This window comes from Lepisosteus oculatus, chromosome 5 (assembly GCF_040954835.1).
Source record: "Lepisosteus oculatus isolate fLepOcu1 chromosome 5, fLepOcu1.hap2, whole genome shotgun sequence".
Classification (NCBI taxonomy): Eukaryota; Metazoa; Chordata; class Actinopteri; order Semionotiformes; family Lepisosteidae; genus Lepisosteus; species Lepisosteus oculatus.
This window is the reverse complement of record NC_090700.1, coordinates 8710502-8722975: the sequence shown is the minus strand read 5'-3', so window position 1 is coordinate 8722975 and position 12474 is coordinate 8710502. Positions and strand designations below refer to the sequence as shown.

Here is a 12474-nt window from a genome sequence, read left to right as displayed (position 1 = left end):
ATAAATTGAACTGTTGCCAGTATTGGGTAGAATTTTTTAATGCATCCAGCACTTATGTAGCTATATTGGAACATGACAACAAATTAACACCACCTGAACGTCGTATTAGTTCAGATACTCAACTTTGTACTGTTCAGGTGTTTTCTAAGAGCAACCGCGGGAATGTTTCTTCTTACCAGAAGATATTTAATTCTCTGTTGCACTCTGCACATGCTTTCATTCTGAGTTCTTAAAAGCAATTAGGCTGTGTGACCGAAGACCCTTTATAATTTCATCTTCTGTCAAGACAACTGCAGTTTATTTTTCACTTCCAAGTTGCACTTTGCATGTGCCTGATGGAAGATTGTAGAAAGAACAGCCTGCTAGCCTTAGCAGACAAAAATAGGTCAGAATAAGCATTTGTGATCTAGGCATCTTGCTAATGTAATACATGTCAGGATTTTGCATTTCAAAACTCTCAGGATTTATTCCTTTCATCTCTGCTTGCATCAGGGAAGATTGGATCAAAAGGTAACAGATAAGTGCCAAGGGAAAAGGCAGGATGAAAAATAATCTAGCAGCACGTATGTCCTTGAGAACCTGGAACTCAAAGTGATACTCAGCAACCCCTTAACGGTCTCTTTTTATAGATCTCTCATGAAATGTTCTTCACTGCCATGTGGAGTCTTCTTTTCCCTTATTAAACATAAGATCAGCATCCTCACACCAAGCTTGATTGCCACTTTTGTTTGTGGTTTGACTTTCACTGGGGTTGTAATATTAAACAAACAATAGAAAGTTATCTGAAAATGTACGGCCAATGAATTTTATAAGCTTCACTTTGCCATTTTCTCAGATTCTGAGTGGATAAACTGTCATGTCATCTTAATAATATGTCCAGCTTTTTGAAATTGCAGTTCTGAGTGACTTTACTGATACCATACCAGGCTGTGTATAACTTGATTTTTCCAATCAATATTGTAGCCACTTAAAAACAGGAAAGTTTGGAATGGGGGATTTCAGGAAATACATATTTAGCTTAAAATTTGTTAAAGATTCAGAAATTTCAATTAAAAAAAGCCGACCTGATTAAAACACATGATAAATGAAATTTTCCTTAATCTTTATAGGAAATAAAAGATAGCAATTTAATAATGTCATAGTTAAATAAAGGCACTAGTATTTTTTTCTTGAGTCTCTACATTCAAAACTTTTTTTTTCATATCTACTAGTATACAGGGATGCAAGCACCATTCTGTTCAGCCAGGTCCCAAAACTCAAATGTTATTTTATTTTAAAAAATGGAGGTTTGGGCTTTAAGAATGCACCTTTTGAAGTTTCCAGTGATACTAACTGCAACAGAATCGTCCTGTGAAAGTTCAATACCCTTCTTCAGTCTTCTAGTGAAGAAATGGCTTCAAAGCCCTGTCCTGATGTAAGCTCTTCTAAAGAGTTGTGTGGATAAAGGTAGTGCTAGGGTGAGTCTACAACCTTGGGTACTGTCATGTGAAATTCCAATATTTAGTAATTTTCCAATTCTGTTGTCATTAACAGTATAGATAGTTTGAATAGAGCAAATTTTGCTGGAGGGACAAGGCCTGGGTCATTATCACCTGTAACCCTAAAAATATCTGTGAATAAACTCAAAATGTATCTAATCTTCTTTTAGTACGGTGTTTCCCAACCAGTGTGCTGTCAAGACAGAAATTGGTGCATCATGGAATTTCTCTCATACCACGGAAGTATTAATAAACTAAATGTGCCATTTTTCGGGAAGGTATTAAATGGTATGAAATAAACCATAACTCATATCATTTTAGTTTTTTGCTGGAAATCCTGCTTCCCAACCTCCTCACCACCACTGATCTTTTGTATTTAGTGGCAATGGCTGCGCTCACTGTGTTGCTAGGCAACAGAATGCCGAGAACAGAGCTCAGCTTGTAGCAGGTTTGGAGGCGATTCAGTGAAAAAAAATAAAATTAATATCGTCTGGTCAAAGTTTAGTACTAAATTTGCTGCAAGACTAGAACCCCTGATATATGTTGTTTTTTTATCATAAACAGGCTGTAAGCCAAACCCTTCATTTCTGCGTTTTCTAAACATAAGTGACTTCATTAAACTTAAGACGGTGAGTTCTGTTTGAACATGTAAAGTCACATTGAGACAAGTTCATTACTTCTAATTGGGCTTGAACTTTTAAGTTTTGCCATAGAAAGGTGATTTGACAACATGGTATGAAAACATCTGTATGAAGCACATGCATGCAACATTTCTTTAAATGTTCAAATGTGGAAAGAATTGGCTTTTTTTTTTGCCACACTGCGCTTTAATTAAAACAAGTAAACAAGTGTGCCTTAGGCTGGAAAAGGTTGGGAAACACTGCTTTGGTATACTGTATGTATCCTGTTAGCATTGACAAGTAATTTTTCAGCGCAGTAAAGGAGTTCTACTTTGTCTGTTTCCTTCTTTTGCCTTAATTTCCCCCAAGATTGTGTTCCTTTTGGCAGACCCTGTCCATCAAGAGTCTCATAACTGTCACAGGTCAATAATTGATTTCCTTCACAAGTGATGGCCTTTTTAAACAATCCTGGAATTTTGCAGAAAGCATTCTGAGTTACTGTTGCCAGCATTGCTTTGGTAACGTGCCTGTCTGTTCTGTCTTTGGCTGTGTCTGCACAGAGGGATGTCCTGGACTTTGTAATGGTAATGGCAGGTGCACTCTCGGTCAGAACGGGTGGTATTGTGTCTGTCAGCTGGGCTGGAGAGGGACAGGCTGCGATACATCCATGGAGACAGCCTGCAGTGATGGCAAAGACAACGACGCAGGTAAGAACACTGATCATTTTCCTTCTTGATTTTACTTAGAATCTGGAATATACCCTCTGAAAGAACAGGATTTTTAAATGACAATGTTTTTTTTTTTATATTTTCAAGAGATATGTTCGTAGACATGTGTGGATGTGCTCCAATCCATTTAGAGGATCTGTAGTCTTATTTTTTGTGAGATAGATTGGGCACGTATGGTAGCTGAAAAGATTCCAAAAAAGACCGGGGTAAGGTGTTTATTATCACATTGACTAAGAGGCCACGGAGTTTCTGTCAGAGCTGCTCAAGGACTGCTCTACTGGGAGGTGTCTAAATCAAAATGGTCCAGTGGTACTCACGAATCGCACTTAGCAGTAAGCATGTTCAGTTTTGAGAACATGTTGCCGTGATGACTTTTGAAATCATACTGCAGTTTCGGATTGCTTCTTGATGCTGCAGGATTTTTTATTTATGGAGGAGCCATTTATTACCAGAGCAGTGCACCAGGCTTACAACAGCTAAGATGGAAATCTACAAGGGAATTGACTGACTTACGGCAGTAGTTATTTTTAACTTCCATCTGTTATACTAGCTTGTAGAGAAGAGTGAGCGATGGAAACTGTGATCTACCATGAACCAAGGCAAGGAAAAAACTGTGCTTTAACGCTAGTAATTGATTCGGAAAATTATTTCTAGTCCCACGTATAAGGAAAAAGAAGTGTGATATCCTGTTGCTGAAAGGTGCTCCTTTACTTGCCCTATAAAACAGAAAATTGTATCCAATACAATAAACTTTTGGTATAATTCCCATTGTATTTATGAACTTACAAGCCTGGTTTATGGATCCCAATTACAGTGAAACAGAGTTATCAGGCAAATGGGCATCACACAGGGAATGTAACACATCGGAATGCAGTTGAACATGGTGCACTGGGATACAGCGATCCATGGTTTGTAGACATTTGTTAGTACTGTCAGTGAGAGGGAAGTATTCTTCATGGGTTCTATTTAGAAACATAGTGCAACAGGTCTGCATACTCTACAGAAGATATTAGGATTTTTGCAGTACTGACGGCTTACTTTAAAATGTAATGAATGATATGAAACAATTACAGCATGAAGCAATTTTATTAAAAATAGTTATTTTGTGCTCAGTTATTTTACCAATTTAAAAAGAAATTGTAGAATTTTTATATTGTGATTTACCTTCCGCAAAGACCAATCACTAGTCCTTCATTATGGTTTATGTTTCATTAAATCCATAAAACAATGGGCCATCTGTAATGTGAGCAGACATCAAACAAAGCAGCAAAATACAAGAATATTTAAATACAGTATTCATTTTGTTCCATGAACATTATTTTGGTTGAAATATTGACTTGTTGCTTTGAAAAATATATATACTGATGGATAAAAGAAACGCAGCACGTACTCCTCCACACTCTGGCCCTTCCTTCTGCGTGGAACAGGCTGAAGAGTGACTCATCTGTGAAGAGGACCTGATGCCACTGCTAACGAGTCCATCGCAGCCTCTGTCTGGCCCAAGCCAGTCAGGTGTGATGTCTAGGAGGTGTGAGCAGAGGGCCTCTGACAGGTCGCCTGGCTCTAAGGCCAGCAGCATGGAGCCTCACTGTCCTGTCACCGATGTGAGCATTGTGTCTGCCGGCAGTTTCAGCAGCAGTACGGGTGGCAGATCTGAAACGATCTCTCACATGGACCAGTCTGATGTGTCAGTCCTGCTCTGATGTGATCACTTGAGGGAAACCGGATCTTGGACAGTCATCTGTCCTGCCGGTCTGCAGTCGGAACACAGTGGAGTGGCTTACTCCATAGTGTCTGGCAACGCTGGCACATGACATGCCTGCCTCCGGCATGCCAATGGCCCTCTCCCTTGCTTCTGGTGACATGTGAGGCATTATGGAATGCACAGAAAACTGACTAAGTGTGGCCTTTTTCTTCCAGTGACTTAAGCTTTGAATTAAGGCTTTTTTAAAGGTGACCCGATGAGGCATTGTTCCACCTGGATCTCGTTGGGTAAAAGTGCAAAATAATGAGCTCTTGTGTGATTGGCTAGTTGCAGTGCCTCACTGCACAAGCTGTATCTCCAGTCAGAGGGCTTAAAACAAATTGACAACTCTTTGTGAAAGTACAAAATAGCTCCAGAAAATGTTACGTTTCTTTTTTCCATCAGTATATTTTCTCTCTATTCCTGTGCAGTTTTGCTTGAATAGGAAAATAGGGAAAAATGCTTTCTTTCAGTTCGAGATTTGCATTATTTTCCATTGTTTTCTTCAGCCAATACAAAATATACAGTAAAATGCATACTGTACACAATGTACTGCAAGACCACTTTTTATTCACAATGTTATTACTACTAGTCTAAGCTGTTTCCAAAGTACAATTATTATAATGAGAATTGAAGATTAATAATGAATTAACAATTCATTTATTTTGCAAATGTTTTTACCAAAGGTGATTTCAAAAATTTAATTCAATATTTAATTTTTGTTTTGACTTTCCTTTCACTGGTATAAATCTCTATCTTAATAACGCCCATAAAAGGTTTGTTAGCTTGTGAGGGTGTACTGCATTTTGTAAAATCAAAATTATAACTATATTTTTTTAATCTATAGTATTAATATATAGAATATATTTGTAGTCCCTTTTTTTTTTAGATTAAAGCCATAATTAAACATACAGACCAGGTAATGATTACTCCCTTGTTGGCTGTCCAGTATTAAAACATTTATATGAGAATAAAGAGTGACCATTACAGTGTTAAGTAAAACTTCTATTTCAGCTTTGCCATTAATTTAAACTTTACTGTACTGCAGAACATACAGTATGGCAGTCAATTCACAAATCATCTCTTGAGGATTGTAAACATGTTGTAAGTGTTAATGTGTTTGTAAAGATTGGTAATATTTCAAGCACATACTAGGTTGTCGCATTTGCAGTTATGCAGTTTAATTTTCTTCCCATTGATTAGATGGGCTAGTGGACTGTATGGATCCTGACTGCTGTCTACAGACCTCCTGTCACGTCACCTCCCTCTGTGTGGGGTCACCAGACCCCCTGGACATCATCCAGGAGACTCAGATCCCCTCCACCCAGACAAGCCTACAGTCCTTTTATGAAAGAGTCCGGTTCCTCTTGGGCAAGGAGAGCACTCATGTCATTCCAGGAGCCAACCCCTTTGATGGAAGGTAAGCCCAGTGTTGCAAAGGGCAAGCAGAGGTACTTCCATGTCAGCTGGAAAAGGATCTACTGTAGGTGAATTTAAAGAGGAGGCGTAATAGAGATCGTCAATGAGGCATAGAAGAAGGAGAAAAGCTCAAAATGGAGTAATTTTCATTGACACTTGGCGGTGGGAAATAGATATCCAATAAAATGTATACATTTTTATGACTTTACTGAAATGTAGCTGTAGCTTGTTCCCCAAGGTGGAAGACGTGATGTCTCGGGAAAGAAACTGGTGAATGGAAACACTTTCATATTATAGGGTATCATACTAATGGAATCCCAGGCCTCCTCTGACTGTCTCCTTTTCTTCTTTTCCTTTTTCTAATTGCTTTTGAGGATTGATGCTGGCTTTTTTTTTGAATTTGTATTGTTAATAACTTCTCTCCATTTTTCTTTTCTTTCCTTTAATAAACACTGTCAGGAGTGTGAAGGAACAAAGATTTTCACTGCACCTTAATGAGAGCCTTACAAAACGCACATGTTGATTCAGTCAGAAGAACATTTTTTTTTCTATTAAAATAAAGATCCCAGGATTGCCGTAGCATATGCTAATAACTGTAGTTGTCAGTTATGTCTAAGTAAAGAGTAAACATTTTAACCAGTTTGAAACTACAGTATCTCAAACTCCGGAAAGCAGGAAATAGTGTCTTGCAGAAGGAGTTGATGTGGTGGTGTCTCTTTACGATCCTGCCATTATGATGATGATGGCCTTGCATTGTTAAGTTTCCAATTTTGTCAGTATATTAATGACATTGGTTGCTAAGATTTAATTTTTTTGAGCAGCTTTTAATTTATAACGTTTAAAACACAGAAAAAATATTTTTAGTGCTGTGTTCTGCAAGGTTTTTTGTTTGTATTTTTTAACAGACAGATATTTGTATCCCAGCAAAGCTAATGACAGATCCCTCGAGTGTAAAGCAATGTTTTGAAGTGTCTGTGCTCCACCAGGATGATTTCCTCAGCTGTAAATTGCTGTATATCAAATATGAGCTCATGTTATTTGTCACTTCTCTTGGGGAAGTGAGGAGCGATAAGTGTTGACTTCATGTATTGATACTTTATGTCTTGTTCTGCCTGGTGCTCTTCCTGTAGTTGCTCCTAATCACATGGTGGTTTTCCTTCCATATGTGCACAAGTTCAGACATTCATTTTAAATGCACATCTTAACCCCTCAGGACTATCAAAGGGCTGGCATCTTTGCTCTGTTCGTGAATGTTTCCTTTCAAGTTGATCCTTTCATCCTTAACCTGACTGTGAGGAAAAACTGTCTATGTTTTATGATAAATATATATACTGTAGCTAAAAAAGTGAAATGTCATCTGTATTAAATGCATCATGTTCATGCATATTTTGCTTAGAATGTATTTTCTTAAGAAAAGGGTAAAGCTTAAAAAATTAATGGCCCTTTTAAGCTTATAAAATAATGGCACTCCTACTTGAGATGCGGTATATAAGAAATGCATAATGTTCAACAGTTCATACAAAAATTGGATTGATATTCAGTATAGTGTTGTCCAGTGCTCAAAACTGAGGGAGATCCCTCGTTACCAGAATAGATGCTTTCGTTTTGTTAAAAGGAATAGGAAAACATGCAGGACGTCCCCTTTAAAAATAACATCTCCCACAGCACCATCAATGGACTCACTATTACCTCACAAGGTCAATAATTACTTCAAGGGAAAGTCCCTTAGCTCACTGAAATGGAGGAAACAATGACACCTCTTTCCTGTGTCATACCACAGAATGCCCCCCCTTCTTTTTACATCTGGAGTACTGGTCTTCTGTAACTCAGATCAATATTTTCCTTTCCTATTGGAGATTATCAGTTGTATATTATTTATCTACATATTTATACACAGATGACTTGTCTTTCAGTCAGCATTTATCCCACGTCGCCGTCTTTCCTACAGAAAAGCAGCAGCAACCTGTTGTTGGTGCTAGTATGCTTGTCAGTCAACATTTTATATTTTGTGAACTTTAATCTGTACAAGAAATTAAACATTTGGCATTCATTTAGCTTTTCATGAAAATGAAATTAACAATGCTCCCCTGTCAATCTCACAAGAAAACTGTTTAAAAATAGGAAAGGGAATAGAGGAGGTATGATGAGTGAGAAAAGATGCAAGACTCAACTTCTTGGCTCACCTAAAAATATTAAAGATGATATATTAGTCATGGTTCAGTTTTGTCACCCACGTTTAGATGTAGGTGCAGTTATGATGAGGAAGCATGACTGTGGCAGCAAGGAGCAGATTGAGCCTCCCAAGTCAGGCTAATGTCCAGATAATAGCGCTCATCCCCCACCCGCCACTTGATCAGGCCTCTATTGATTTCCAAACCACTTACTCATGCTGTTTGCTGTGTTCCTGCACTCTCATAGTTGTCCTTCACCACAAGAAGCAGCACGAATGGCTCTGTGTCAAGTGGTAGACTTTCCACTGTGATATATGATACCAGGGCTCTTACCATGTCAAAGGAACATCACTGGCTGTTGAGTGTAACATCCACTAGGGGATTTCAATGGAGACTCTGTGCTTTGAAAATATGCTGTAGAAAAAAATATTCAGTTTGGTTTGTGCTGTCTTCTCGGCCTAAAGGCTTTATGACACACAACAGATAAAAAATGAGGGGGCTGGACTAAAGGTATCCACCCTTCTTTGCAAGTCCAATGTGGCCAATTAGGGTAAATTAGGTAACAAAAACAAAATATTCATCTGGCATTTTTGATTTCAGCACATTTTATTTTGCTCTTCATTTAACATCTGGCATCAACACGGCACAATGTGTTGTGTAGTACAAAAATAAAACTGCATTGCAAATTTGTATAAATTGTGGCTGACGCCTTTATCCAAAGTAGTACCTGTTACTAAAGATATGTTGTTGATTGTTACATGGTCATTATCTGCATTTCTTTCCTTCAAAAAGAAGAAATGTCAAACATTTACCATTCTTATTTTTCTGCAGTTGAAAGGGTGGAGATGGGGCATGCCATACATTTTCTTAAGGAGAAAAGTAAAGCTTGACTTGGGAATAAGAAAAGATTGTTAAATCCTGGAATTCTGAATAAAACCTCCAAACAGTCTGGAGCTTTTGTCTTTAAGCAAGCTCCATTGATTTTTCCTTTAAGGTATCCTAGAAACTATACAGATACATCAAAAATCCTGCTGTCCGTTCTTTAATGTGGCTTCATTCCTCAGTCAGTGGTGTTTGTCTTCTGTGATCATCTTATCTGCGTGTCTGGATGTGGTTCATAGGCCAGGAGTGGAGGAACAAAGTTGATTGCAGCCTGTTTAAGAGTGTTGGTACTGGGATGTTGTTCTGGTCCTCGACACACTGTTCCCCCTTTTCTCATCACAAGTTATTGGATAGCTCACACAGAGAGTTAAAGAGATGCGACTGTCATTGCATCTCTGTTGATGTAGAGCAGCTCAAGTTACATGCTGTCATTACTGATTGAGACATTTTTGTCGTATTTTGCTTTTAGACAGGAAAAGTATTACCTTATGCTAAATTAAAATCCAGGCAAAGAAGTCTGTTTACTAGAGCTAAATGGAGTTGTCTAATGCTTATTGCCATTAAGTTGAGTTGCTGTTATCCAATGCCTCTTGCTTATTTCTCTTGAGAGCCTTTTTATAATTGACTAAATGGGATTTTAAGATGCATTTTAATTTCATTCCATTTATTTAATTAAGAATATAGTCAAATCCTAAAAACTACCCAATTTGTGATAATGTGCTTTAAAATAGCTAATTGTAAATGGGCATTAACAAATGCATTTTTAATTTATTAGATCTATTAATTTATTAATATATACACTCAATTATTATTGCAACTACCGTGCATGTAATCTAAAACATGCCAAGCTTATAAAACGTACTTTTTTAAATCTACAAATGTCTTATCGAGAATCAACATAATAACAACATAATCTTTTAAAGATGGGAAAGGGGCAAAACTATTGAAAATCATTCATATTTCATTTCATCTTTGAATAAAGAAACATTTTAAAACAAAATGCGCCATTAATGAATCAGCTTTGTTTCACTTTTTTCTGTGTAAACTGCGAAATTTCATATAATTTGGCTGTTTGGCTTCGTCCTGGGGATTTAAGGCCTCCCACAGATTTTTATCATTCTTCTAGATCCTACATGTATACAGACGGTCCCTGGGTAGAGCAACACTCTGCTTCACAAATCCAGCTTTACATAAAAAGTCCCAATTATTTTTGAGATGTGGAAATTCCTGTTAGAGGTTTACGTAGCATAAACGAAGGGATTCTTTTAGGAAAGGCTTCTGGCTGATAAACATTTGAAAGATTATAAAGGTGCTCATGCTGTGAAAACATGACTTCTAGATATTCTAGAAATTACTCTAGAAAAGATATTGGATATTATGAAACTATACGAAGGAGGCCATTCTCTAACCTCTGTATCATACCGATGTTGAAGGTAAAACACTTGTTCAACAACTAGTGAAAGGTCCTGCACCTATGAATTCGACTGTGAGTGGGACACAGTTGTACGTTATTGTATCAGAAATGTGTTAGTCCTCGTTAAGGGATGCAGCAGGGATGTAGGCGTAACTTACCGCATACTCAAATATCTGCTTATTAAAGGGTTTGTAAGTATCAATTTATTAATTAAAACTTGAGTGGGCTGTAGAGGAATTTTAAGTGAAGAAAATGATGGTGTAAGGAGTTCCTGTAAGGGTAAAATAATCCACAAAAGGCTACCAAAAACATTAGGTTTATACATGATGCCCTCTAAATGACTAATTCCAGTTCACTTACTGTGTCCAAGAAAGTTAGCTATGTAAAATGTGAATTCATAGGTTTATTTTGATTTCTAAATAGTCTAAATTTTCTAAATTTTTAAACAAACAGCATCTAGTTTTCAGTGCAACAACCTCTAACACCATCACACAGATAATTCCCTTTTTAAACAGCAGTTTAGTGTTGCATGGCAGATACCATTGTACCTGTAGGGATATTTCTGTGTATATACAATAAACTATATCACTGCATAAACTAAGCGAATAAACTAAAACTAATTCCAACAAATTCCTCTTTTCAAGGTAAGACGCAGGCTTATACATTAATACAAAATCGAGAAAGTGTTGTGATTTTGTACCTCTCAACAAATTAGTTTTGTTACCAGTCTAATCTGTCTTATCAGTCAGATGCAGTGCATTTCTCTTGTTTCAGTACAAAGTATAATGCTTACAAAATAAAGGTTAAATAGTATGTAAAACATGTTTCAATCAAATTCCACTTGTAATAACTGTTGAAATTGAGAAGTTGAGAAGCTCTGAGGATACCCTCAAAACTTAGAATGGTAATGCTATTTCTGGCTGGTTTCTTAAGTTTTTATAAATGATATGAGTTTCTAGTGAATTATTGAAATCTGCTACATCTCACTCCCATGTAGAGGATAGCATGCTCTTTTCACAAAGATAATTATTTAACTCTCCAAATTTAACATTTACCAGTTTATTAATAATGAAAGAAGAAAGCAAATGATTTTGTTTGGCCTCAGGTCATTTGTTTTAAGATAAAAATACTGTGTTTTTGCATAGGTAAAGTGTGTTGTTGTCATTGTATTATGATGAGATTGTAATATCAATCCCAGCCTAATGGAACTTTCTCTAGAGTACTGTAGTATACTCACTATTCCTTATTCCTGCTTTTTCTATTTGCTTTTACAAAGAAAAAACAAGTAAACGTAATTTGTCTTATTATTATTGAATCGCTCCCATGTTTCACTGTGTAATTTGTTACTGGGCAGTTAGTTACAATTATAATATCAGTTTATTAATTTGGAAAAATGTTTTTTGCCCACAATGGGGTTTTTTAAATCCTGAAGCACAAATTATTCATTTAAGATGGCGAGATGGCAAAAAAGGAAAAGAAACCCCAGTGTCTGCTCTGGAGATAATTTTATGTAAATATACAGAGAGATCTTGGTGTCAGAGCAAAGGGTATTTGTGCTGCCACTTTGCTTGTTTGCAAAGTAATTGTGTTTGGCCAAGGTCTCCTGAAGGAAAAATGCTGACTAAATTAGCAATAAGTTTGGTTCCTGGGGAGTCAAATATTGTGGGTAAAATGATCTTGCCTCAAGTAAGGACAAGTTTACATCACAGAGGGCAGCTGCTTACAAGGCAGAGTTAATTGTTTTCCTGAATGGAGCAAATTGTTCACTCCTAAAGGGAAAAGTTTACAGATTAATTGTGCAAACAGAGTGAGAATGCTTTTAGGTCCAGCATGGAATGCAAGGACAGCAACGTTGCTAAACATTAATGTAAGTGTGAGGATGGCTTTATTGAGCCTTATTAAATTTAGAGACCAGCATTGTTATAAAGAGAAAGTTAGTTATATTCTCATATTAGCCACTGTATTGATGGTTGATCTGGTCCATGACATGCTGTTCCCAATTTTCCCATCATAAGTCA

General features: G+C 37.0%; 1 protein-coding gene across 14 annotated transcripts in view; it reads left to right on the top strand.

Annotated features, from left to right (window-relative positions):
- Nucleotides 1-12474, top strand: part of tenm4 (teneurin transmembrane protein 4) — a 427071-nt gene that overhangs the window by 353195 nt on the left and 61402 nt on the right. For all 14 annotated transcript variants that reach the window (XM_069190054.1, XM_069190066.1, XM_069190065.1 and 11 more), the window contains 2 exons: nt 2659-2805; nt 5774-5990. In XM_069190054.1, coding sequence (XP_069046155.1) covers nt 2659-2805; nt 5774-5990 — 364 coding nt within the window. The remainder of the gene's footprint in view (nt 1-2658; nt 2806-5773; nt 5991-12474) is intronic.